At 42.3% G+C, this 27,419-nt stretch overlaps 2 protein-coding genes across 5 annotated transcripts; one reads left to right on the top strand and one right to left on the bottom strand.

The window, feature by feature from the left end:
- Positions 1-145: 145 nt before the first annotated feature.
- On the top strand, positions 146-19,693 carry LOC311141384 (endoplasmic reticulum mannosyl-oligosaccharide 1,2-alpha-mannosidase-like). Of its 4 annotated transcripts, none has more exons than XM_084176693.1 (14): positions 146-235; positions 5,391-5,525; positions 6,073-6,181; positions 6,283-6,398; positions 6,540-6,685; positions 6,887-7,005; positions 7,323-7,502; positions 8,057-8,205; positions 8,442-8,630; positions 9,142-9,332; positions 12,879-12,999; positions 13,306-13,500; positions 13,666-13,797; positions 14,055-19,693. In XM_084176693.1, exons 2-14 carry the CDS (start codon positions 5,430-5,432, stop codon positions 14,259-14,261), a joined length of 1,950 nt encoding a protein of 649 aa, XP_084032819.1. In that variant the 5' UTR covers positions 146-235; positions 5,391-5,429; the 3' UTR covers positions 14,262-19,693. The 4 variants fall into 4 exon arrangements, with proteins under 4 accessions (XP_084032819.1, XP_084032820.1, XP_084032821.1 ...); XM_084176694.1 differs by having other exon boundaries at positions 6,537-6,685; positions 6,890-7,005; XM_084176695.1 differs by having other exon boundaries at positions 6,537-6,685; positions 7,326-7,502.
- On the bottom strand, positions 19,647-26,243 carry LOC311141385 (dipeptidyl peptidase 2-like). The gene is made up of 13 exons (XM_084176696.1): positions 26,065-26,243; positions 25,621-25,750; positions 25,374-25,513; positions 24,858-25,021; positions 24,256-24,391; positions 24,036-24,117; positions 23,468-23,634; positions 23,297-23,357; positions 22,785-22,903; positions 22,487-22,643; positions 20,343-20,407; positions 19,999-20,069; positions 19,647-19,840 (listed from the first exon to the last, which is right to left on the bottom strand). The coding sequence occupies exons 1-13, from the start codon at positions 26,200-26,202 to the stop codon at positions 19,741-19,743; spliced, it is 1,530 nt and encodes a 509-aa protein (XP_084032822.1). The 5' UTR covers positions 26,203-26,243; the 3' UTR covers positions 19,647-19,740.
- Between the last annotated feature and the right edge of the window lie 1,176 nt (positions 26,244-27,419).

The following is a 27,419-nucleotide window of genomic DNA, read 5'->3' as shown; positions in this document are numbered from 1 at the left end:
TTCTCTTCAAGGTATGCAATCATTTTAAACGAACACTTGCCTTTCTCCTGTTAGACATGTTCCTCGTTTGTATTAAATTAACTTTACTCGTGTAACTGCTTGTTTTTAGGCTGTAGGCCTCATAATGCCTCGGTCTATAGTCGCTCTGTGAATCGGTCAAGCCTCGCTCAATATCCAGGACATTGGAATTGTGAGCTCCGAAGAGCACGAGCGACGATACACTGTAGACTAAAAGGTAAAGTACATGAATTTCTAAATTCAACGTCTTATTTTAGTCTACGTTTTGATTGTGTTAGCTTGCACATTGTTTTTGTTTGCGTGGATGTTTTCAGTCGTAATTATCAGGGGCGTATTCATTACGCCGATTATGTTGTAAAACATTTCTTAAACGGAAGAAAACGGAACGAAACGGGGTGTGACCTGCCTGAATTTGTCCAATAGAAACTCTTGTTTTTCTCCCGTTTGGTTCTTAAACGGTAAACTGTTTCCGTAATGAATACATCCCAGCTGTTGCGAGTAGCCTTCAGGAATCCTCTCCTCTACCTAGCAGATTGTAACGGGCTAATGTGATGCTCCATTAGCCGTTACAGGATAGGTACTGTTTGGAGAAGCACAGAGAATTTTCGACCAGCCTTAACTTGGCGATACTATCTTCGTTCTCGATTGGGCCAAACATGTATCTTCTAATATGCCCGTGTCCAGTTGCAGGTGGTTTGTTTGAATTTAGAAAATGCTCCGATATTAAAATGAATGTTTTGCTCCAAGTAATCCGACAATGTGTACGCAGCCATCTTGTCTATTTCAAATCTTCTCTCTCATTGCTCAAGACAGTGGAGTGTCATCATGACATGCAGCACTTTGGGGTGGTCACCCACCTGTTTCAATGATGGGATTCGATTAATCTGAACCCGGTAGGTGTTTTGCACCGGGTGAAAGTTGATTGAATTCATTTTGGAACCGGGCTGCTCCCTGGCATGAACCAGGTGCCCTGTTCAAAGCCCACAGTCGGCTCAACACAAAAGTGACGTAATGAGTAGTATTCTGTGTTTTCACATGCAAAAGTGATTGCTTAAAAAAATATATATATATATATTACCTCTGCCTTCCCAATGACTACTAGTTTGAACATTCTAACATAAAAATGTATGCACTCACTAACTGTAAGTCGCTCTGGATACGAGCGTCTGCTAAATGACTAAAATGTAAATTTTATGGAAAAGTGATGCATGTTTCTGGACAATGCTGCCTTGTTGACAACATGACGGAGCGGCGCCGATTACTATTCGATTTGAGAAGAGTGCGCCTCCCTCACCGCTTTTGCCCATTCACGTTAAGGGCATAGACCGGTGGTAGTGCCCCCCCCAAATTGTATTTTTTTTATTTAATTGCATTTTTTAAAGGAACTCAGTCCGGCTTTAAACTTACTCTTGAAAGTTGTTATAGTAGAATGCACAAGGTGCAATTTCGAAATTGGGTAGTGCATAATCAGTTCCTCTTGTCATGTTAGTCATTGCATACCTTAGAGAGCTATTTATAACTTGTCGGAAGTCTCCAGATCAACTAGCCCATGTCAGCTAATGTTTTTTATTTCGTTTTTTTAGCCCATATAAATTGTTGTAATTTTTTAGTCATTCAAATATCACATGAATACACATTAGACATGGCAAAATGAGTAGAATTGCAAGAAAATTAGCTTTGAACCGGCACAATTATCTCCACCAACAAGAGGGGTGTGAACAGTTTGTGTCATGGACAGTGCTTGTGCCCATAGAAATAGACGTGGTGCAGGGGGGGATGTTCCCCAATGCTGGAAGGGGGGCCCGAGTGAAAAAGTTTGGGAACCAGTGGAGGCTGCTGAGGGGAGATGCACACAGTGTCGAGAACGAGGTGGCCGTAGATTTCAGCGCGCATATGGGTGCACACAGTGTTGAGAACCAGCTGAGCACTCGCTCATGTCCGGATCAGTGGAATCTATTTAACACGCCACTAAAGCCATACAATACAGGTTACAATACAGGTTGGCTAAGCCTAACTACAATAATGGATGTTACTGTTTCATCAGGGAGCCACAAAGATCAAGTAAACAAATGTCATCGCTGAATTCACGTTATGTTTACTATTTCATGCAGCCACTGAATAGAAAGAAGCTAAACACATTTTTACATTTATCATTTAAGTCATTTAGCAGACGCTCTTATCCAGAGCGATTTACAAATTGGTGCATTTAACTTATTATGGTCAGTGGGACAACCACATCTTGATCACAGTAAGTACACTTCTTCAAACAAGCAGCTGTGAGCAAAGTCAGTGCAATCAGGGACAACTACATCTCCATCACAATAAGTATATTTCTTTAAACAAGTCAGTGCTAGCAGGTGAAATAAGTCAGGTGTTCGTTTAGACAAAAGACAGTGGTAGTAAAAGGGGGGTAGAAGGATTACTATTCCAGGTATTCCTTAAAGAGTTAGGGTTTCAAGTGTCTCCGGAAGGTGGTCAGTGACTCCGCTGTCGTGGGGGAGCTTGTTCCATCATTGGGGTGCCAGAGCAGCGGAAATGTGTGAATAAATGAAGGGACTGTACTAATTCATAATTTATTGGTATTGTCACATGGAATATTACACACAATTTATTGAGCACCCAAACAAGCTGAAAATAAGCTATTTTATTTTCAGTAAAACTTGCAACAATGTGTGTATTCGAATAAGAAATAAGTAGAGATATCATTCACGCAAAGTCATGAGGCTGCGTGTGTAAGTACCTATGCCTCCAGGATAATATGGTGAAGTTGGCCTCATGTATAGGCCCAACAAACAAATAAAACCAAGGACATACAACATCCATCAGATTAACCGTTTTTAATGAAGCCAGCAACGCAAAAAATTAATCTCAGTTATTGACAGTATACAGGTATTATTGCATGTTGACTAACCAATCGCAGTGAAATTAGATTAAATCTAGTCATGATACATTTAATGTATTTCATTAAGGTAAACTTGGTAGATTGGCATTTGACGTTGTTGGTTGGCTAGCAAGGACAACCTGGCGTTACCCATCGTTCACTTTTCGGAAAACTGGTCCAGCCACTTGGTAGCTAGCTATCGTTAGTGCAAATAATGCAGAATGATGAATCTATGACTGTGCAATTGTAAACTATGAATTATAAACCCACCATAGCTTAATTTATGAATGAGGTCCCAGTCGGAGTTTTCTCGGTTGAACGCGCATCGAACAGTCCTTGCACTTTGAAACCCACGCCCACGGTGACGTATAGCACCGCCCACCGGGTGAAATAGCATGAAAAGAGTGTGTCCCTACGCCAAACAGTACCTATCCTGAGTGTTGCCAATTTAGCGACTATTCATACCCCTCTAGCGATACATTTTCAAAAAAGCGACTAGCGACAAATCTAGCGACTATCTCGGGTGTTATTGGAGACTCTGACGTGAAAGCACGTATCGCTCTTACTCTTCTCAACGAGCAGCGGGTGCTGCCGGGCCCCACCCCCGTCCCCCACCCCCGTCCCAAAGCACTCACAGGCGGCCCAGTCGTCGCGCAGCAGTCCCTCCCAGCAGCAGTCAGAGCAGGAGATGCTCACCCCTCCGCGTCCAGACTGCAAATGAATCGCGCATGCGGGAAGCCGCCGCTGGCTGATCCCGCCCTGGCTTACATTCAGGGCGGGATGTAAATGTAAAATGTTCTTTGTCTAAAATAAATCACTGCATTTGACTCACACAGCCTCAGTCACTTACTCACCTAGTCCACTGTGTGTGTGGCTCTCTGTGACATAAGCTAAACATCTAGCTGGCTAGCTCATCATGTCTCAGTCTAAATTGTACACTCAAAAATACAGAAAGGAGTGGGAATCAAACCCTGAATTCAAAGGCTGGTTGAAGCAGTTTGTTGGAGCTGATACACGGGCATACTGCCTGTATTGTAAGGCTGATTTCTACGCCAAACTTAGTGATGTAAAAAAACACATGACAACTAAAAAACATACTCAAAAGGCAAAGCCTTATAACAGTTCCACCCAAAACAAGCTGCCATTTATGGTTAAAAAAATTGACTGCAAAAAAGGCTGAGGCCACCATGGCATTAGCTATCACTGAACACTGTTCCATGCTGGCATGTGATCACATTGGAGAAGCATGTAGAGCTGCTTTCTCAGACTTCACTGCTGCTACCCACTTCAAAATGCACAGGACAAAGTGCACATAAATGATTAATGGTGTTCTAGCACCATACTTTCTGAAAAAATTGGTCGCAGATGTGGGTGACCAGCGTTTCAGCCTCCTCCTCGATGAGTCCACGGACGTAAGTGTTTCCAATTACCTGGGGGTTGTGATAAGTCTGAAAAAAAAAAACAATTAACCTGAATTAGGGCCAGACTAGTTACCATCATTTTCTCACATTGCCATTGACAGTTTTTTTCTATTGTCTCTTTTTGGTCCATTTAGATTGTTAATGTAGATTGTATACAAAAAAATGTTTAAAATGTTATGGACATAAAAAAAACAAGAATCGACAGAAGAAAGTTCATTTGTAGTTCTAAACATATGTAGGGTGTTTGTTACTCACTTTTTGTCTCTCCCACGACGTTATTCCTCTCTCCTACAGCGTCCATCACAATTACATGCACATGGCAAATTATGTGATGACGTCATTTAGCGACTTTTAGGACAGCCAATAGCTACTTTCCTTACTGAGGAGTTGGCAACACTGACTGAGCATCACATTAGCCCGTTACAATCTGCTAGCTACCTCTTGTCAACTGGCATACTGTATCCTAAAAGTAATTTATTTCCTTTCGAAGCTAATTTGACCTGTTTGGGAACAAATGTAAGCAATATTTTCTATAGTTAGGACAATAGGCTGGCAGGCTGCAATAAGGAAAGACAGTGACAGTGAGAATAATGTAAACATAATAATATATGCCATTTAGCAGACGCTTTTATCCAAAGCGATTTACAGTCATGCATGTTTACGTATGGGTGGTCCCGGAAATCGAACCCACTACCCTGACGTTACAAGAGCCATACTCTACCAACTGAGCTACAAAGGACCACTCAAATACTCACTAACAATAGTTGGCTGTGATTGACAGAAATAATTTCAAACATGTCAGAATTTATCAATAAAAGGTTTGTAAACGAAACTGCATTGCTTTGTTTTCAGATATTATGCTTTATTTCTCAATTGAAACAAAATCATCATTGTATGCTATATCCTGCAAACATTTAGCCCTATTTATAATGTGTCCTCAATATTCAGTAATTTGGTCTAATAAAGCACATCTCTCTACAGTTGAGTTTGTATAATTAGAGAAGGGAGTTTGTGTTGCCTGTGTTGCATCTGCTGTAACATCTAATTTGCATCCTACTTTCCCCCTCCAGCATAGAGTCTATGAATTCACTGTGGGGTAGGCTGGAGACATGCACTCACCATCAAGGAAGGACTTTGTGTCTTTAACCTTCACTGGAAGTGGCAACTATAACAGCAAACAGTGGAAAAGACAGTCCTGCTGGAGGGTGAGTGAGTGCTGAAGGAAGTCAACCAACCTACTTATCTTAATCACAAACTCTGATCTGATGACTTACTATGTACTATTTACAGTTGATTGATAGGCTATACTATATATCCCACTGAATGTTTTATACCGCAAATGCAGCATTACATTTTAATGGTTAACTAACTTGATTGAAAAAATGCCTCGAGACACATTATCATCATATCCATAATATAATGTGATAGTCACTCAAACAGAAAATGATTGTAGCTCAGACTTGTCATTGTCAATCTTTGGAGATATGACACCAGGATGTTGATGTTTATCAGAAGAATATGAAAATGCAGTGCCTCTGTACAGTACGTAGCAGCATGGTACTGACAGTTGATCAGACATGTAGCACTTTGTGGCATTCAGTGGTTCTTCTGTATTTCTTGCTTATAGTGTGAATGTCTCTCCTGACAGACAAGCCAGTGCAGTCAATTGTAACTGAGTTTTTGTGTTTTTCGCTCTGTGCTTACAGCTTTGTAATTTTCTATCTCATCCAATTTGCACCCATTTCTCCACAGAAATGGAAACAGTTATCCAGATTGCAGCGCAACCTCATCCTCTTCACCATGGCTCTCATGTTAGTTTGTGGGATTGCCACTTACCCCACTGTCACAGAACACTTCCGAGGTAAGGCCAGCAAAAAAATCTAATTGTTATGATGTATGGTGGTGGTGACTCTGTTTTTGAGGCACCAGAGACTGAGCATCCTCCCCTATGTACCTCCTCAGGCCTTACTGTTGTTGTGAAGGAGGAAGGGGGCCATGTTCTGAAACCTGTCATCCCTGAGGTCCTACCTGAGTCGGACAAACAGAACCAACTGCTAGTACCAGAGCCACCTTCAGAGGTTGGTACATTCCACTCCTCTGCTTTACTACTAAAGCTAGCCTTTGGCTGTGAGAAATATGTGCCGTGATACATTCAGTAAGCAAAGTTTTTGAATTAAAGCACTTCCCTCCCTTTAACGTGTCTCCTCCTTCAAAAGCAGAAGAGGGCACCCGATAAGCGGGGTCCACCGGGCCTGCAGAACCGTCTGCAGAAGAAAGGCAATGGGTCAGATATCCAGGTGGAGGAGAATCAGATACAAGAAGCAAAGAAAGCTGACATAGAGGAGGGAGAGAAGCCACTTGTTAAGTAAGACTAGTCTCTAATCAGTGGAGATGACTAATGGATAATGAAAGTAAATTCATCTCTGATACATAAGCCTTTATTGCATGCATGGGTTAGGGAAGCGATTGTGATGAGTACTCGGAATAGAAACTACAACTCCATTCCAACCAAATATAAACATGTTTTCTGGTCTTCTCATCTTGACTGACACCTATGTGTATTTAGCAGGCGTGGGGCCTTGATTGAGGCTGACCAAGCCACCGAAGGAGGAACTGCCAAGGAAGCAGAGAACAAGGTGGATGTCCCAGCAGTTGAGCAAGAGGACCATTCACACAAGGAGCCAGGTCTGTACCCTGCTTCTGCCGCTTCTCTCTCTCTCTCTCTCTCTCTCTCTCTCTCTCTCTCTCTCTCTCTCTCTCTCTCTCTCTCCCTTTCTCTCTCTCTCTCTCTCTCTCTGTCTCTCTGTCTGTGTGTGTGCAAACCCTCCATAGCCCACCATTCATGACCATTAACAACAGTTGTTTATTAACCACAAGTTGAGTTTGATAGAGGGCAAACTAGAGCTTTGAGAGGAAATGTGCAGATTTAGTTATTGGAAATAGAAGTAATTCATTTATAATTCTTTGGATGGTAGCTAATTATCTTGGCGTGTGTGTTTCAGAAGTCGATAGGCTTGAGGCAGTACGAGATGCTTTCAGACATGCATGGAAGGGCTACAAAGAGTTTGCTTGGGGCCAAGATGAGCTGAGGCCCATCTCTAAGTCCTATGGAGAGTGGTTTGGCCTGGGCTTGACCCTGATTGATGCACTGGACACCATGTGGATCCTCAACCTCAAAGAAGGTACTTCAGTGTTTCCCCTAGGGAGTTTTTACAGCAGTGATGGCAAAGTTAGCTGTTTTAAAGCTAATTTCCTGCAATTCTACACATATTGCCATGGAGCAAAGAGAACATTTGACAGTTGTAAAGCTAGTTTCCTCCAATTCTACACATTTTGCCATGGAGCTGAGAGAAATGTGATAGTTAGTTCTCAAAGATTATCTTATTAAAACAATATATATAGCTCCATTATCTTTTCTACATACTTTATATCTGGTTTAAGTTGACACTGAAAACGTTTAACCATCGCAAAAATTATTCCCCCCCCAAAATTTTTTTAAAATATATACAGTATATTATATACAGTATATTATTATATTATTATACAGTATATAAATAATATATGACAGTATATTTAATTTGGCGGCCACGATTTAGCAGCGCCGGTGCGCCACTGCTAAATGCATATAGGGGAAACACTACCTACATTCATGATCCAACTTTTCTTTATACCTGCTATATCAGAGAGTTTACATGGAGTTAGACCACTAAAGTTGTGGTTGGCCTCTTTTGGACAGAGTTTGAGGAGGCTAAGACCTGGGTGTCCACGGAGCTCTCCTTCAATAAGAACGTTGATGTGAACCTGTTTGAGAGCACCATCCGTATCCTGGGCGGCTTGCTGAGCACTTACCATCTGACTGGAGACACTCTGTTCCTGGACAAGGCTGTGAGTCACATATACAGACAGAGAGACATACAGAGAGCTGGCTGTTACTGCTGCTGGGCCTCTGACACTTCCTCTTCCACTCCTTCTGCCTCTCAAAGACCCTTTCATGGGCTACTGCTAATGCTGCTGCTGGTCATATGAGTTCATTCGTGAAATAACTTGTTTTTCTGTGGGAGGGGGTCTGGCTAGGGAAACATATTGATCAGCCTTCTGTTGTTCTTTTGATGACCTTGCAGAAAGATATAGGAACAAGGTTAATGCCTGCCTTCAACACCCCATCCAAGATCCCTTACTCAGATGTGAACATTGGAAAGGGTACGGCCCACCCCCCTCGATGGACGTCGGACAGCACTGTTGCTGAGGTTACCAGCATCCAGCTAGAGTTTAGGGAGCTGAGTCGCCTCACCCAGGACACACGCTACCAGGTAATATTCATAAGCAATGTTCTAGTGAAAGGACTCGATTAATGTCAGCCTTTTGTACAACGTTCGATTCTACAGCACTTTATCAATTATCTCTGACAACACTTTGAGCTAGAATCCTTAGTTGCTACATCAATTTCTGGACTTATAGATTAATGATGTATACCTCATTGATTATTGAAAAAGATAACTTATAAATGCCTCATGAGCTTAGTTCAACTGTCGTATCCCATCAGAACCAAAAATATAAGCTTGTTTTACTCCAATGTTTGTAAATAAAGAAAATGTAAACAAACACTGTATATCCTCAACATGATTAAAACTATAATGTTGATATCATGGATGATCAGTCCTTGCATCCATAGCTCTGTCTATGAATTTGAGTGGTTACATTTCCCCAGGCCCATTCCTCAGCGTTGTACCAAAACAGAAGCGGGGTGACTGCTTTGTTAGTGTTTCAGTTAAGGATTCTAGCTTTAACTTCCATATTCCTCCTTCCCCCTTTCTCATCCAGGCTGCAGTGGATGAGGTCATGCAGAAAGTCCACAAGCTGGAAGGGAAGCAGGATGGCCTGGTGCCAATGTTCATCAACACCAACAGTGGTCAGTTCACCCATCTAGGGGTGTTCACCCTGGGGGCCCGGGCAGACAGCTACTACGAATATCTCCTTAAACAGTGGATACAGGGAGGCAAGAAGGAGACAGAGTAAGTTGGATTGGATTTTCTAAACACTTTTCCTGTCTACTTTTCTCAAGGCTGTCATGAGTTTGAGGCTGACACTAATTCACAGTCAGGTCTAGCTACTCGATTCCTACTCATCTTGTCTAGGCTCCCTGCTAAGTACTGGGGGCAGGCAGCAGAGTTGTCACTGTTCTAGCTTGCTGTCATGTTTGACAGTCCTAAAGCTTGATCTCCTCAGCTCCGTTGATGTAACTGACATGACTTAAACAGCCCCGTTTCTCTGTTACCTGCAATTCTGTGTGGATATGGCAGAATGGCTGTATGCCGTATCAGGCTGTGCATAAGACTGAAATATTAATGATTGTCTGGGAATATTTGCTTAACGTCATGCACAACTAGGTCTTCAGAGCTGCTTTAGAAAACATTTATCCTCAGTTGGAACAGCTCTCACAGACCCAGCACAGCTTGAGGACTTTGATGCTTGAGGACAGATTTAGTTATTGTGCTATGTTTAAAGTACTTCTTTGAAATTGTATTTTTATTTCCTTGGCTCAGCGCTGTATCAGTTGGTGTTGACACTAGATTCTATGGGACACTTATCAAGCAATAATAGAAAACTACACAAGTACCATTCAGCTGATGATGTTTCTAAGTACAGTGAGGGAAAAAAGTATTTGATCCCCTGCTGATTTTGTACGTTTGCCCACTGACAAAGAAATGATCCATCTATAATTTTTATGGTATGTTTATTTGAACAGTGAGAGACAGAATAACAACAACAAAATCCAGAAAAACGCATGTCAAAAATGTTATAAATTGATTTGCTCAAATAAACCTACCATTAAAATTATAGACTGATCATGTCTTTGTCAGTGGGCAAACGTACAAAATCAGCAGGGGATCAAATACTTTTTTCCCTCACTGTATTTGTACAGTTATTGGCCATATTCCTTTCAGTCAAGCCAATAGTGTTTTTATACAGAGCAGGACACATAGACTGGTGGAGGTACTGTTCCAGAGTGTTTGGCTGTAATGCTGTGTCTGTACGTGTGTTCTCCAGTGTTTGGCTGTAATGCTGTGTCTGTACGTGTGTTCTCCAGTGTTTGGCTGTAATGCTGTGTCTGTACGTGTGTTCTCCAGTGTTTGGCTGTAATGCTGTGTCTGTACGTGTGTTCTCCAGTGTTTGGCTGTAATGCTGTGTCTGTACGTGTGTTCTCCAGTGTTTGGCTGTAATGCTGTGTCTGTACGTGTGTTCTCCAGTGTTTGGCTGTAATGCTGTGTCTGTACGTGTGTTCTCCAGTGTTTGGCTGTAATGCTGTGTCTGTACGTGTGTTCTCCAGTGTTTGGCTGTAATGCTGTGTCTGTACGTGTGTTCTCCAGTGTTTGGCTGTAATGCTGTGTCTGTACGTGTGTTCTCCAGTGTTTGGCTGTAATGCTGTGTCTGTACGTGTGTTCTCCAGTGTTTGGCTGTAATGCTGTGTCTGTACGTGTGTTCTCCAGTGTTTGGCTGTAATGCTGTGTCTGTACGTGTGTTCTCCAGTGTTTGGCTGTAATGCTGTGTCTGTACGTGTGTTCTCCAGTGTTTGGCTGTAATGCTGTGTCTGTACGTGTGTTCTCCAGTGTTTGGCTGTAATGCTGTGTCTGTACGTGTGTTCTCCAGTGTTTGGCTGTAATGCTGTGTCTGTACGTGTGTTCTCCAGTGTTTGGCTGTAATGCTGTGTCTGTACGTGTGTTCTCCAGTGTTTGGCTGTAATGCTGTGTCTGTACGTGTGTTCTCCAGTGTTTGGCTGTAATGCTGTGTCTGTACGTGTGTTCTCCAGTGTTTGGCTGTAATGCTGTGTCTGTACGTGTGTTCTCCAGTGTTTGGCTGTAATGCTGTGTCTGTACGTGTGTTCTCCAGTGTTTGGCTGTAATGCTGTGTCTGTACGTGTGTTCTCCAGTGTTTGGCTGTAATGCTGTGTCTGTACGTGTGTTCTCCAGTGTTTGGCTGTAATGCTGTGTCTGTACGTGTGTTCTCCAGTGTTTGGCTGTAATGCTGTGTCTGTACGTGTGTTCTCCAGTGTTTGGCTGTAATGCTGTGTCTGTACGTGTGTTCTCCAGTGTTTGGCTGTAATGCTGTGTCTGTACGTGTGTTCTCCAGTGTTTGGCTGTAATGCTGTGTCTGTACGTGTGTTCTCCAGTGTTTGGCTGTAATGCTGTGTCTGTACGTGTGTTCTCCAGTGTTTGGCTGTAATGCTGTGTCTGTACGTGTGTTCTCCAGTGTTTGGCTGTAATGCTGTGTCTGTACGTGTGTTCTCCAGTGTTTGGCTGTAATGCTGTGTCTGTACGTGTGTTCTCCAGTGTTTGGCTGTAATGCTGTGTCTGTACGTGTATTCTCCAGTGTTTGGCTGTAATGCTGTGTCTGTACGTGTGTTCTCCAGTGTTTGGCTGTAATGCTGTGTCTGTACGTGTGTTCTCCAGTGTTTGGCTGTAATGCTGTGTCTGTACGTGTATTCTCCAGTGTTTGGCTGTAATGCTGTGTCTGTACGTGTGTTCTCCAGTGTTTGGCTGTAATGCTGTGTCTGTACGTGTGTTCACCAGTGTTTGGCTGTAATGCTGTGTCTGTACGTGTGTTCTCCAGTGTTTGGCTGTAATGCTGTGTCTGTACGTGTGTTCTCCAGTGTTTGGCTGTAATGCTGTGTCTGTACGTGTGTTCTCCAGTGTTTGGCTGTAATGCTGTGTCTGTACGTGTGTTCTCCAGTGTTTGGCTGTAATGCTGTGTCTGTACGTGTGTTCTCCAGTGTTTGGCTGTAATTCTGTGTCTGTACGTGTGTTCTCCAGTGTTTGGCTGTAATGCTGTGTCTGTACGTGTGTTCTCCAGTGTTTGGCTGTAATGCTGTGTCTGTACGTGTGTTCTCCAGTGTTTGGCTGTAATGCTGTGTCTGTGTGTGTGTTCTCCAGTGTTTGGCTGTAATGCTGTGTCTGTACGTGTGTTCTCCAGTGTTTGGCTGTAATGCTGTGTCTGTACGTGTGTTCTCCAGTGTTTGGCTGTAATGCTGTGTCTGTACGTGTGTTCTCCAGTGTTTGGCTGTAATGCTGTGTCTGTACGTGTGTTCTCCAGTGTTTGGCTGTAATGCTGTGTCTGTACGTGTGTTCTCCAGTGTTTGGCTGTAATGCTGTGTCTGTACGTGTGTTCTCCAGTGTTTGGCTGTAATGCTGTGTCTGTACGTGTGTTCACCAGTGTTTGGCTGTAATGCTGTGTCTGTACGTGTGTTCTCCAGTGTTTGGCTGTAATGCTGTGTCTGTACGTGTGTTCTCCAGTGTTTGGCTGTAATGCTGTGTCTGTACGTGTGTTCTCCAGTGTTTGGCTGTAATGCTGTGTCTGTACGTGTGTTCTCCAGTGTTTGGCTGTAATGCTGTGTCTGTACGTGTGTTCTCCAGTGTTTGGCTGTAATGCTGTGTCTGTACGTGTGTTCACCAGTGTTTGGCTGTAATGCTGTGTCTGTACGTGTGTTCTCCAGTGTTTGGCTGTAATGCTGTGTCAGTGTGTGCCAGAGTACTTGGCTGTAAAGCTGTGACTGTGTTCTTCAGGTTGCTGGAGGATTACCTGCAGGCCCTGGAGGGAGTGAAGAAGAACCTGCTGAAGAAGTCTTCTCCTAACAGGCTGACCTTCGTAGGGGAGCTGTCCCATGGTCAGTTCAGCCCCAAAATGGTTAGTATACGAACTATGCACACCAGATGAGTGTGGGTGAAAGAGCTGTTGTTTTCTATAAATCAAAGGAACCTCAAGGTTTTCTTTGAGGCAGGTATGCATCCTGTTTAAGGTTGGGTATTTAAAGCCCAGTTTCACCCAATACTTAAATGTTTCCAATATCTCATGTGTCGCTTTGATGAGTCAAACAAGTGTCAACTCCCAACCAACTGTAGTTCCAGTCTTTTCCATTAAAAGATTGTGGGCTCCATTCTGCAACATGGACATGCTATTTCTCCACTGACTCCCCAACCCTCTGTCTGTCAGGACCACCTGGTGTGTTTCCTCCATGGGACCCTGGCTCTTGGGGCCCACCACGGCCTGCCAGCCGACCACATGGAGCTGGCCAAGCAGCTGATGGAGACCTGCTACCAGATGTATGCCCAGATGGAGACTGGCCTGAGCCCTGAGATCGTCCACTTCAACATGCACGAGGGCAGCATCAGAGATGTAGACGTCAAGGTGGGTATAAAGAGGTGCTCCCCTCATAGCAGATATATTGTTAAACAATACACTACTGACGTATAGTGGGGTTTCTGACCATTTATTTTACTGTTGTGAAGTTTTTCATGGATATGATCAATTTCCTATGTGATTGTTTCTCGTGTCTGTCTGTCCTCTCCTCAGCTTGCAGACAGACACAACCTCCTTCGCCCTGAGACAGTGGAGAGCCTGTTTTATCTGTACAGGTTCACTAAGGACAGGAAGTACAGGGACTGGGGCTGGGAGATCCTCCAGAACTTCAACAAGTACACCAAGGTGAGAGAACACAGTCACTACCCAGCCTAGACTACTGTTAATACTGTAAGTAAATTAACCAGCCTGGTCCCAGATCTGTTTGACGTGACAATGACCATAGGAGTTGGCAAGACGGCACAAACTGATCTGAAACCAGGCTACTGAGAAATGCATGGTTAATGAGATATTCAGTATGTGGTTATTGAGTGAGTATTTCCCCAGAGATTACAGATCCTACTTTTATAGCGTGTGTTGTGTTGGTCTGTGTCTCTCCTCAGGTTTCTACTGGTGGCTACACATCCATCAACAACGTCCGGGACCCAGAGTACCCCAGCCCCCGGGACAAGATGGAGAGCTTCTTCCTGGGGGAGACTCTCAAGTACTTCTACCTGCTGTTCTCAGATGACCCGGAGCTGGTCAGTCTGGAGAAGTATGTGTTCAACACAGAGGCCCACCCCCTGCCCATCTGGCCTTCTGCTGAGTAAGCGACACACCGGCCAAGTCAACAGGACACATACATACAGTAATACATCACAGCTCAGGGCTTGGCTAACACCAAGATATCTCATTACTCATTTTTATATATCTGTGACTCAAGTTTGGGTTGGTTTACCCTCTCCCAACTCGACAACTCTGGAAAAATGCATATATAAAAATAAAAATAAACGGAATTAATTGTTCGTTAACAAATGATTGTAATAGCCATGGGGGAATGACAGCAGTGCTAGTGTGAGATTGAGGCATGGTAGCCTTGCAATTATATATCTATTTTTTTGTCTGTTCTCACCACATTGCTGGTGCGGAGTCTGTCTGTCCTCTGATAATGACAGTTGTTTACTCTGAAGGAAGAGTGGAAAACATGAGAGCCAGCCAAGCTGTGTACTTGGCTCATCGTGGTTATGTTGTCCACCAACACTAGATAATGAGATGAGTGTGACTGAACTCCAAGCTGTGTCTTAGTCAGAGGCAGCAGAAGCCTGAGAGGAAGTGGAGGTGCTAGTTTGGCAGAATACAACTCTACTCTAGGAGACCAGTGACACAATACTGGGCTTTACAGGAAATGACATTGCATTGGGATAGAACTTCCTGTGTACCTGGATCATGTCACTCTCCAGTCTCTCGATCACATTCTTAAGAAATGGTTTATATAAAAAAGTATTTAATGTTAAATCATGTCAGGCATAGAACAGTCTGGTTTACTTGCATACTGTGAACATTTTTGTGTATGGGGACTACAAGCACTTATTGTTGAATTTCCTTGAGTTTGACTGACTCAGCTGCTATTATCTTTAATGAATGTTCAGTTTTCTTATTTTTCCTTATCATTTGTCATCATTTCCTTTTACGTTGTGTGGCATCAAACTAGAGCAAGCCAGTGTGGACACTTGGGTAGTTTAGTTATACAAATGTATTTGTGAGATTAAGCTGAATTTAGTTCTTATCATTTGAATTGATTTGTAGTGTATTGTGGTATAGTATATCTGGATAGACTGAATTAAAATTGTGGTTTATTCCACAGAAACTGGAGTAGCAGTAGAACTGGGCCCGGTTTCCCAAAAGTATGTTAAGGCTAAGTTCATCGTTATTCATAGCAGACTTCGAAAAGGCATTTGATAAAGTACAACTGGGGTTTATATATAAATGCCTGGAGCATTTCAATTTAGGTGAATCTCTTATAAAATAGGTCAAAATCATGTATAGTAACCCTAGGTGTAAAATAGTAAATAATGGCTATTTCTCAGAATGTTTTAAACTGTCAAGAGGAGTGAAACAAGGTTGTCCACTATCGGCATATCTATTTATTGTGGCCATCGAGATGTTAGCTATTCAAATCAGATGCAACAATAATATCAAGGGATTAGAAATCCAGGGCTTAAAAACAAAGGTGTCATTGTACGCTGATGATTCATGTTTTCTTTTAAATCCACAACTAGAATGACTCCACAGCCTCAGAGGATCTAGATACATTTTCTAACCTCTCTGGATTACAACCAAATTATGACAAATGTACTATATTACGTATTGGATCAAGAAAAAATACAATTTTTACATTGCCATGTAGTTTACCAATAAAATGGTCTGATGGGGATGTGGATATACTTGGAATACATATCCCAAAGGAAATAAATGATCTCACTTCAATAAATTATAATAGAAAGTTAGCAAAAATAGATAAGATCTTGCTACCATGGAAAGGTGGGTGCCTGTCAATTTGTGGAAAAATCACCCTGATTAACTCTTTAGTATTATCCCAGTTTACCTATTTGCTTATGGTCCTGCCTACGCCTAGCGAACAGTTTTTTAAATTATATGAGAAAAAAATATTCCATTTTATTTGGAACGGCAAGCCAGACAAAATTAAACGGGCCTACTTACATAATGAATATGAATTCGGAGGACAGAAATGATTAAATATTAAAGCATTAGACCTATCACTAAAAGCTTCAGTCATACAAAAGTTATACTTAAATCCGAACTGGTTCTCTAGCAAATGAGTAAGATTGTCTCACCCAATGTTCAAGAATGGCCTTTTTCCCTTTATTCAGATTACAACCACTCACTTTCAGTTATTTGAAAAGGAAATCATCTCCCAGATATCACTATTTCTAAAACAAGCCATAGAAAGTTGGTTGCAATTTCAATTTAATCCTCCAGAAACGACAGAACAAATAATGCAACAAATATTGTGGTTAAACTCAAATAAACAAATTGACCAAAAAACTTTTTTTTTTGACAAAATGTTTTTAAAAAGGTATAATCTTTGTAAATGATATCATCGGTAGGACTGGTGGAGTTGTCGCACATGCAGCTAACAAAAACATATGGAAATGTCTGCTCTACCCAAAATTACAACCAAATAGTTGCAGCCTTACCGCAAAAATGGAAGAGGAAAGTGGAAGGGGGAGAAAGTAAGGAACTTGTCTGTCGGCCTTGCATTAAAGAACATAATTGGTTAAGGAAAACTGTGATAAATAAAAGGGTATATCAGTTTCATTTAAGGACCAAAGGATTGACAGCCGTCCCATATAGATTGCAAAATAGTTGGGAAGAGATTTTTGACGTACCGATCCCATGGCATAGTGTTTATGAACTGATACGCAAAACGACACCGGATTCAAAACTTTGAATCTTTCAATTTAAATTATTATATAAAATTCTTGTTACCAATAGAATGTTATTTATATGGGGGATACAATCTTCCCAGCTCTGCAGATTTTGCTGCGAAGAGACAGAATCATTAGATTTGTTTTGGTAATGTCCATTTGTAGCTTGTTTTTGGACACAGGTCCAGGAATGGCTAAAGGATTGCAATATTTACCTGGAGCTAACCCTGCAGATAGCACTACTGGGTGATCTGAAAAGTCAGTCAATCGATCGATCGATAACATAATAATACTATTAGCAATTTTATTTATTTTCAATTCACAATCTGTAGAAACAAAGAGAATAGAAAGGTTCAGAACTTTTGTTAGACATCACAGTACAGTTGAAATATATATGGCAAATAGAAATCCTATATGGATGGTGTTAAAAGATAGATGGGAGGTGTTGAATGGAATTGAAAGATGGGACTAATAACAACTAACAACAAACAAAAACAAGATAACTAATAATGTAGGCACGCTGTGTCCATAATAAGTGTATGGGTTGTAGGTTGGGAGCTTTTGTGAAGGAGCACAGTTAGAAAGATATGGCATATAGAAGCAAACCGGATGGACATCATGAAAATGATCGGAGAGGTTGAGAGTAGAAGAAGTTCAGGAGAAAGAACAAACAAAATGTAATTATTGTAAAATTGACTTTGTCCATAAAATGTAGATAGTGGGTATGGGCTGGAAGTAGAGGCCTAGGCGTTGTTGTTCACTAGTTTACTCCAAGTGGGGAAAGGGTGGCGGGGTTGGAAAGTAATAAAGGGGAATATATATATTTTAAAAAATTATAAAAAATTCATCGTTAAAACCATAGGACCCTAACGATGAATTTAGCCTTAAGATGCTTTTGGGAAACGGGGCCCTGGGCTGTAGATCCCATACGTCACCATCATTACTGTAAATAGCTATTGTGAATGTTATATGATATACACTTTCACTTGGATGATTCTATTTGTAGTGGTATTTTATTTAACTGTTTGTATTGAGACCAAACTCAACATCCTAAGTGTATTGTGTGAAATGTAATTTCCTTCGGTATTTGAATGTGCAGCTCTCCCCTCCTTTAGTGTTGTTTCACTTGTGCCTTCAACGTTGCTCTAGACAACACTATGAAACAATTTGGACATTCATAAATTGTTGTTTTGTTATTGAAATGTATATAGTTGACGTGAATAGTTGTGCAAAGATGTGTATTTGTTACATAATCATGGTGTGATTTTGAAATAAGGAATGTCATTTTCCAACAGTCCTTCAACCATTTGCTGGGTATACTTCCATAACGCTCAAAACTGTGCATAGACTTACAGTACATATCATGAAACAAAGGGCTCTCTGCTTCCTATCTCTCTTTCACATCTCTGATCAGTTAGTATACTGCTGGTCATTTCTGATTCCTTTTAAAGAAATCCTTCAAAATGGATCCTAAACTTTTGTACACCAAAGATATCCTAGTTAATAAAATAACTGGAATCTGGAATTATTCTAAATTCATCATTCTGTTAGGAATGACAAAATAAGCCATTTCCCGAAGCCATGTTTTATAACAATGTAAATGAAATGCTATTGGAGATTTTGATACAGCATCTGAAGTCAGCTGCTGCCTGCTGGCAGCTCTCTGCTAACCAAGGTCAACAGTGATATTGTCATGGTTAATTAAGGGCTGGATTCAATCCGTATCGGTGCAGATCCGTCTCATAGCACGATTGGGCAGTGTTCCCGCGTTAGTGGAGACCCCATTCACGGTAAAGGCTGCAGATGTCGGCTCAATCGGAAATTACTTTTACATTTTAACACAGATCTTCTGCAATAGTTCCATGATACAGATTAAATCCAGCCCAAAGTCTGCTGCTCTGACTGACTCAGCCCTCAAGCTGTGGAGGACCATTTTATTTCAAACCACTAATACCATATGAAATAAGCCTACCCAACTGGGACTTCAAGGGAAAATAAGGCCTAGATTCAATCAGATTGAGCGTTAACCTGCGATAGCCAACATCTGAGTGTCTGAGGTGTAACAGTGTTGGAGCTGTCAAATTGGTGAGCAGCTGCTCTTGATCATTGTCACAAAGCCACACCCGTCCCACTCCTGTTTGAAATTCAGACCGAGAAAGTGTAAGCTATATAGAAACACTCAAATTGAAAAATCATTCAACAAAATGAGGGTTTCTATCATCCTAATGGAGGTGTAGATTACATCTCACATTCCAGTGTTCCAACTTGTAAACAAGGCTGTATGGGATTTATATTAATGCGACTCTGTGCAGCCAATGGCGATGTCCGCTTTAGGTATAATGCCAGGAGCCGCTTGTGTATTTGACAGCTCTAGCGCAGTTCCACCTCCCAACACCACCAAAACAACCGCTATGCGGACGTCAGCCAAAGCGGATCTGATTGAATAGAATGGTTATTTTTATTGCAATATTGTAGACATTTGCAATCAATATCAAATTGGTGAGAATCTGCATTTCAATGAAACTATGCGCCTGTGTCATTTGCAATACTGTATTTTGGGACACCCTGTGTGTTATGACCCTGCAACATCAGTGACTCAGCTGGAAAGTAGTACACTGTTTTTCAACTTGGGAATGAACATGCTAAACCAAGAGCTGGGGGCTAATGGGACCAGTGTTTGGTTATGGGTCTATAAAACTGTCTAAATCATGAACTTACAAAATGTGTCACAATGTCACTTGGTTTACAATAACACTATGGACCTGCTTTACATTTGTATAAATGTCAAGATTAAAATACTTTATTGAACAACATTTTACAACTGTCACTGTCGATCATTACAATCCATGTCGAAGGCATTTCATCTGTATCTCTCCTCCATTTTCACCCACTTGGCGATGATGTCTGACTCCATCTTACGGGCCTTTATAACTGATGCTGGATCAGCGGCATTGGCCTCTCTGGGAAATTACATTAGCATTGAAATGCAACCAGTCCCATGTGGTGGTACTGTATAAGCGACTAATATTATAGAGAAAATAATTGTATACTGTGTGAATTTACAGTAGTTGATTGTTGAGTGGAAGAAAGTCAAGTGACATTTCTAATAAGTTCTCACCTCAGGTCCAAATGGTGAGCCCCCTCTGAGATGTTGATTGCAATCAGTGATGAGCTCAAGGACTTTCTCACCTACAGAACAAAAATCTTACAAGTGAGACACTAGACTGAATGCATCACTGGCTGCGTTTAGACAGGCAGCCTAATTCTGATATTTTTTCCACTAATTGGTATTTTGACCAATCAGATCAGAAAAAGATCAGATGTGATTGGTCAATAGACAAATTAGTGGCAAAAATATCAGAATTGGGCTGCCTGTGTAAACGCAGCCACTGATGAATAGCATTTAAAATGTGAGGGTTTAGAAAAGTAGCTCTCAATAAATACATTTGATTCATATCTTACCCCTCCATTTGCCCATGGGTCCAGATCTCCATTAGAGAAAATGATGTTGCTGGCCGTGGAGAGGGCTGATCAAGGCAACAAACAGAAACATAAAGAACAAAACATCACTGAGGAAACATTACTATGGAAATATCAAGCAGACAAGGGTGGTACTAAAGAGAGGTGGTCCTGTATGGCTACATTAGTATAGCATTGCGCTTGTAACGCCAGGATTGGGTGGTTTGATTCCCGCTGGGGCCACTCATACGAGAAATGTATGCACGCATTAACTGTAAGTCGCTTTGGATAAAAGCGTCTGGTAAGTGGTAATAACGGTTCAAGAAGCAAGCCATGTGTACTGTATGGGAATTTCAAATGAGCAGAGCAGCACACTGACACTAACAAAGTAAATTATGTAAGGTGTACAGTCGTGGTCAAAAGTTTTGAGAATGACACAAATATTAATTTTCACAAAGTCTGCTGCCTCAGTTTTTATGATGGCAATTTGCATATACTCCAGAATGTCATGAAGAGTGATCAGATGAATTGCAATTAATTGAAAATGAAAATGAACTTAATCCCAAAAAAACATTTCCACTGCATTTCAGCCCTGCCACAAAAGGACCAGCTGACATCATGTCAGTGATTCTCTCGTTAACACAGGTGAGAGTGTTGACGAGGACAAGGCTGGAGATCACTCTGTCATGCTGATTGAGTTAGAATAACAGACTGGAAGCTTTAAAAGGAGGGTGGTGCTTGAAATCATTGTTCTTCCTCTGTTAACCATGGTTACCTGCAAGGAAACACGTGCCGTCATCATTGCTTTGCACAAAAAGGGCTTCACAGGCAAGGATATTGCTGCTAGTAAGATTGCACCTAAATCAACCATTTATCGGATCATCAAGAACTTCAAGGAGAGAGGTTCAATTGTTGTGAAGAAGGCTTCAGGGCGCCCAAGAAAGTCCAGCAAGCGCCAGGACCGTCTCCTAAAGTTGATTCAGCTGCGGGATCGGGGCACCACCAGTGCAGAGCTTGCTCAGGAATGGCAGCAGGCAGGTGTGAGTGCATCTGCACGCACAGTGAGGCGAAGACTTTTGGAGGATGGCCTGGTGTCAAGAAGGGCAGCGAGGAAGCAACTTCTCTCCAGGAAAAACATCAGGGACAGACTGATATTCTGCAAAATGTACAGGGATTGGACTGCTGAGGACTGGGGTAAAATCATTTTCTCTGATGAATCCCCTTTCCGATTGTTTGGGGCATCCGGAAAAAAGCTTGTCTGGAGAAGACAAGGTGAGCGCTACCATCAGTCCTGTGTCATGCCAACAGTAAAGCATCCTGAGACCATTCATGTGTGGGGTTGCTTCTCAGCCAAGGGAGTGGGCTCACTCACAATGTTGCCTAAGAACACAGCCATGAATAAAGAATGGTACCAACACATCCTCCGAGAGCAACTTCTCCCAACCAGCCAAGAACAGTTTGGTGACGAACAATGCCTTTTCCAGCATGATGGAGCACCTTGCCATAAGGCAAAAGTGATAAGTAAGTGGCTTGGGGAACAAAACATCGACATTTTGGGTCCATGGCCAGGAAACTCCCCAGACCTTAATCCCATTGAGAACTTGTGGTCAATCCTCAAGAGGCGGGTGGACAAACAAAAACCCACAAATTCTAACAAACTCCAAGCATTGATTATGCAAGAATGGGCTGCCATCAGTCAGGATGTGGCCCAGTTGGTAGAGCATGGCGCTTGCAACGCCAGGGTTGTGGGTTCGATTCCCACGGGGGGGCAGTATGAAAAATGTATGCACTCACTAACTCTAAGTCGCTCTGGATAAGAGCGTCTGCTAAATGACGTAAAAAAAAAAAAAAGTTAATTGACAGCATGCCAGGGCGGTTTGCAGAGGTCTTGAAAAAGAAGGGTCAACACTGCAAATATTGACTCTTTGCATAAACTTAATGTAATTGTCAATAAAAGCCTTTGACACTTATGGAATGCTTGTAATTATACTTCAGTATACCATAGTAACATCTGACAAAAATATCTAAAAACACTGGAGCAGCAAACTTTGTGAAGACCAATACTTGTGTCATTCTCAAAACTTTTGACCACGATTGTATGTAGTTTGCATCTGTAGCTGTGGTGATTAGAGGGGGGCAGCTCTTACCATCACCCCAAAACTGGGTTTTGAGCCAGCCAGGTCGGGGGATCACCCCCCAGCGCTTGGAGCAGTACTGTTCCCTGTGTTTCTCAGTGAAGGGCATAGGAGGGAACATGTCACTCACATTGTTGCTCTCATAGTACATCTCAATCTCTGTGCAGGCCTGAAAGAGAAGACATCAGTCTTAGTGAGAAAAAATTCCAACTATTTCCATAATTATTCCATTTTCAGTAGCTCTGCTCCTTAGTTTTCCAACTTGATGAGCAAAGAACAAATGTCAACAGCTTGGTGATGTATACTGTACCTGGTAGTCCCAGGCCAGGCTATCGAAGCCCAGTCCACAGCCAGTTGGGTCAGCACACTCCACATACAGGGTGTATAGGTCAAAGCAGGTCAGATCTCCTGTAGAGTTGTACACTATCCCTGTAGGAGATTTGGCATTACATCAAAAACATATTACACCATTACAGTTACTGGTAGACCTAACATTGCATTTTCATATGGAAATGTGAGCACCTGCTATAGAGAGCATCAATTATAAATATATAATAATATAATATATAATATGCCATTTAGCAGACGCTTTTATCCAAAGCGACTTACAGTCATGCGTGCATAAATTTTTGTGTATGGATTTCTGGGTTGATTTGGATATATGGTTTATAGTGATTCTGCCTGAGGAGCAGCTGGGGAATGTGTAGGAGGAGTACCCTCTAGTGGAAACTGATATGAAATGCCTCAGTGATACAAAAGTCAACTGGCAGAATCCTTGAAGGCTCATGGAGAACTCACTGGACATCCCTCTCGCCTACTTACCTGCAGTGTCTTTTAGGGCATGCAGCAAATCACCTGCACCCAACATGGTGTCACAGGCCACCTACAAGCACATATAGTTCTCTTCTTAGTTCATCACAAACAACATAGTATGGGTTGAACAACATAGTAGGGGTGAAATTCCAATGAGTTGTTATCTGTGAGCAACAGTACCTTGACTGGGTTGGCAGGCATGCTACCCATGAAGTGGGTGCTGTAGGGGTAGTCCAGCATGGCCATGAGGGTGAAGGCATTACGTAAGAGCCCATTCAACTGGTGGATGTCCTTATACGAGGATGGAGTCTTGCACAGGGAGAACGCTGACTGGATACGGCCATAGTCTGAAGTGGGACAAACATGCAAAGGAGACAATGAGCATTACTGTAATGATGGAAAATCACAGTGGTTGTATTGTGACATACAACCCTATACGTATCAGTGATGACATTAATACTTTGTAAAGGCATATTCAAATGATGAACCCAATTCTACGAGGGCTTATCTGATATTGTGCATGTGTAAAGGATGTCACGCTGCTTGCTTAGCGAATACCGTTTCCTCCTGATTCGGCACATACCAAGGCTCGAACCCAGGACCTCTGCCTCGCAAACACGTGACCGTCATCCTAAAGCATATTAAGTTGTGCCACCAAAAAGCTAGCTATTCAGCAGCGCAAGTGGAGACACTTCAGGCTGAGGAGTGAGTTTCACAGATCCCCATTTGCTACACATGCAGACCTTACCTTCCATTTGAGCCAGGTCTCGCAGCCTCTGGAACGCCCCTCTTACAGCATCCCTACACTCTGGGGCATAGTTCTCGAAATCCTACACACACAAAAAAAACATTGGGTAATGTTAACAGAGAAATTTAAAAATCAAGGATGTAGAAAACTTTGGTCACTACAACTAAGGGACAAAATAGACCAGCTAATGTGAGACTATCTACTGTAAGTCTGAACTTACAGATGTGACATCCTGGAAAAACTGTTTGGATTCCCCCATCCCTGCAGTAGACAGGATGGGAGCGCTGGCAGCCAGAGCCCCTGCTACAATGTTTGGGTACCTCAGTCTCATGTAGACCGACAGCATTCCTCCATAACTGAAGGCGAGAGAGAGAAGACAACCTTTGTATGAGAGCCTGGCCTCTTATCTATACTGAAGTTGATGATGTCATTGTATCATTGAGTTTCTGTCTGATACTTTGGAAGTACAAAATTGGGAATTAATTGGATATGTAAAGAACATAATTATGCTTTCATTGTGGGAAAAGATACTTTGCACTGCAATTATTTTGTATCTAAAAGCATAGTTTTCTTTGTACCATTTTTCAAGAAACAAATGATAATAATATGCCATTTAGCAGACGCTTTTATCCAAAGCGACTTACAGTCATGCGTGCATAATTTTTTTTTTTTGTGTATGGGTGGTCCCGGGGATCGAACCCACTACCTGGAACTTGCATTTAGCTACAAAGAATACAAATGACAGATTTCAGATCACTGAAACCAATACGGAAATCATTCAATAGACATTTGGTTTCCAATTGCCTGTAATAAAACTCTTACCTTCCACCAAAGACAATGACTGGACATGCGGAGGCTCCTAGCTGCTGTTTCAGTTCTGTGATCATGATAGCATAGTCTGCTAGGGCCTGTTCCACTGTGAGTAACCCAACCTCTGGGATGTTGAACGAGTCCTGGCCAAATGGGAGTGATTTGCCATAGTATCTCTGTGGAGAGAAAAGTGGAATATTAATCAAACATTCAAGGTAACTGTATGCATCATGTTACAGGTAACACCTCTACTTGAGTGTTTGTCTGCCCTTCTCAAGGACATTCTGTAGCCTGGTATCAAAACGATCATAACAGAACTGATCTGAGACTAGGGCCTGTATCCACAAAGCGTCTCAAAGTAGGAGTGCTGATCTACAATATTATGATGCTAGATCAACACTACTACTCTGAGATGCTTTGTGGATATGAGGCCAGCCTATTTCTGTGACATGGTTGAGTAACTTCCCCAGTTCTGTCATGGTCACAAGCTTCAACATGAACATGTGACACATTATGGCCTCTTCTTACATGCTCAGCAAAAATGACCAGGGCTCTTTGCTGTGCTGCCAGCTCTGTGATGAATCCAGAGTTCAGGGCAAACTCCCAGATGTCTCCCTCGTTGCCCGTGTAGAAGAACATGGGTCCAGAACCTCTCTTCCAGTACTCATCTAGAAGGACACAGAGCATGGTAACAGTTAAAAGTGGGCATGCATGTTGGACTGAATAAGAGAGACCAGCACAAACTCTGCAAAATAGCAATAACAATGATATTCACCTGTGATTAGGTACCGTTGCTCATAGGTGCCATTGCCCATAATGTTGAAGTTGAAGTGGTCCATTATTTGGGAAAAATATTTCTCTTTAAACTGGGGTTTTGGGTCAGTGCTGTACTCATGATTCTTGGCCTAGTAATAATAATGTAAAAGCATGAGATGTTCAGAGGAACAAACCTGATGCCTATAATGTAACATCTGAGATCATAAACATGCTAGAGTGAATGAAAGAACAATGAATCCAACAGCAGTCTCTCTAGTCTTAGCCATTATGAATATACCCAGCTAGCACTAGACTATAACTATGAACACGTGTACTACGAATATAATGTAACTATGAACTTCGTTTACGAAATGAGAGCTAGCTAGACATACTATCAGCCATGCTCCTGACATTAGTCAAACCCAGTAACAGTGAACACTGAACGTCTGGGTTAAAAAGTTACCTGAAAACGCCTGTGTGTATACCCCTGCGTCTCGGAGTAGAGGGAGATCAAAACAACAACACAAATAAAACCCCGATTTGGCATATTGAAAAGGCTGTTGGTGAAAGCCTCTGTAAATAACTGTTTCGAAATGTTCATTGTCTAAATCACATGACATGGCTTCCTCACAGCTGATGTTGTTTATGGACCCTTGAACCCAGGCAACGTATTGGCCCTGTGCATAGTGGAAGTTGTAGTTCTTTCAATCGACTCAGCTGTGACGTCCTAAAAGACACATCTTCTTCTTCAGTGGGGTTTATCATCGGTTGGCATCCAACGTTATGGTGTATTACCGCCACCTACCGTACTGGAGTGTGGGCCAGAGACAGGGAGAAACTAAATCCTACCTGCCAACCCCGTTTCTCTTAAAAAAGGTTACAAAATATTTGAGACTATATCTAATGACGCTCTACTCAATATACTCTTTAAACTAATTTCCTGTATCCCCTTCTCCCTCATACTAAATCTCATCCTCTCTCTTTCCCTCTGATACTGCCCACAGACCCGTCGCCAGACCTCAGTCTTAAGGGGGGCATATGAAATGCATGGGAGGGCAGGGCACAATTATTATTAGCCTACAGTACGTATATTTAATACAGTACGTATACAGTACGTATATTTAATAGCTCAGTTGGTAGAGCATGGCGTTTGCAACGCCAGGGTTGTGGGCTCGATTCCCACGGGGGGTATGAAAAATAAAAACATTTACATTTACATTTTAGTCATTTAGCAGACGCTCTTATCCAGAGCGACTTACAGGAGCAATTAGGGTTAAGTGCCTTGCTCAAGGGCACATTTACGTCATTTAGCAGACGCTCTTATCCAGAGCGACTCACAAATTGGTGCATTCACCCTATAGCCAGTGGGATAACCACTTTACAAATTTTTTTTGGGGGGGGGGGGGTAGAAGGATTACTTTATCCTATCCCAGGTATTCCTTAAAGAGGTGGGGTTTCAAATGTCTCCGGAAGGTGGTGAGTGACTCCGCTGTCCTGGCGTCGTGAGGGAGCTTGTTCCACCATTGGGGTGCCAGAGCAGCGAACAGTTTTGACTGGGCTGAGCGGGAACTATGCTTCCGCAGAGAAAGGGGAGCCAGCAGGCCAGAGGTGGATGAACGCAATGCCCTCGTTTGGGTGTAGGGACTGATCAGAGCCCGAAGGTACAGAGGTGCCGTTCCCCTCACTGCTCCATAGGCAAGCACCATGGTCTTGTAACGGATGCGAGCTTCAACTGGAAGCCAGTGGAGTGTGCGGAGGAGGGGGGTGACGTGAGAGAACTTGGGAAGGTTGAACACCAGACGGGCTGCGGCATTCTGG

This window comes from Coregonus lavaretus (assembly GCF_964263955.1).
Source record: "Coregonus lavaretus genome assembly, chromosome: 14".
In the NCBI taxonomy this organism is placed as follows: Eukaryota; Metazoa; Chordata; class Actinopteri; order Salmoniformes; family Salmonidae; genus Coregonus; species Coregonus lavaretus.
This window is presented reverse-complemented; position numbering and strand designations above follow the sequence as displayed.

Excerpts from the sequence above, each read along its gene's own strand:
- LOC311141384 (XM_084176692.1), top strand. The coding sequence starts at position 5,430 with ATGCACTCACCATCAAGGAAGGACTTTGTGTCTTTAACCTTCACTGGA. Across the intron at positions 6,686-6,886 it reads GGAGAGAAGCCACTTGTTAA|CAGGCGTGGGGCCTTGATTG; the intron begins GTAAGACTAGTC and ends ATGTGTATTTAG. Across the intron at positions 7,006-7,322 it reads CCATTCACACAAGGAGCCAG|AAGTCGATAGGCTTGAGGCA; the intron begins GTCTGTACCCTG and ends TGTGTGTTTCAG.
- LOC311141385 (XM_084176696.1), bottom strand. The coding sequence starts at position 26,202 with ATGAACATTTCGAAACAGTTATTTACAGAGGCTTTCACCAACAGCCTT. Across the intron at positions 22,904-23,296 it reads TGCCCTAAAAGACACTGCAG|GGATAGTGTACAACTCTACA; the intron begins GTAAGTAGGCGA and ends AATCTCCTACAG. Across the intron at positions 20,070-20,342 it reads ACCCATGGGCAAATGGAGGG|GTGAGAAAGTCCTTGAGCTC; the intron begins GTAAGATATGAA and ends TTTGTTCTGTAG.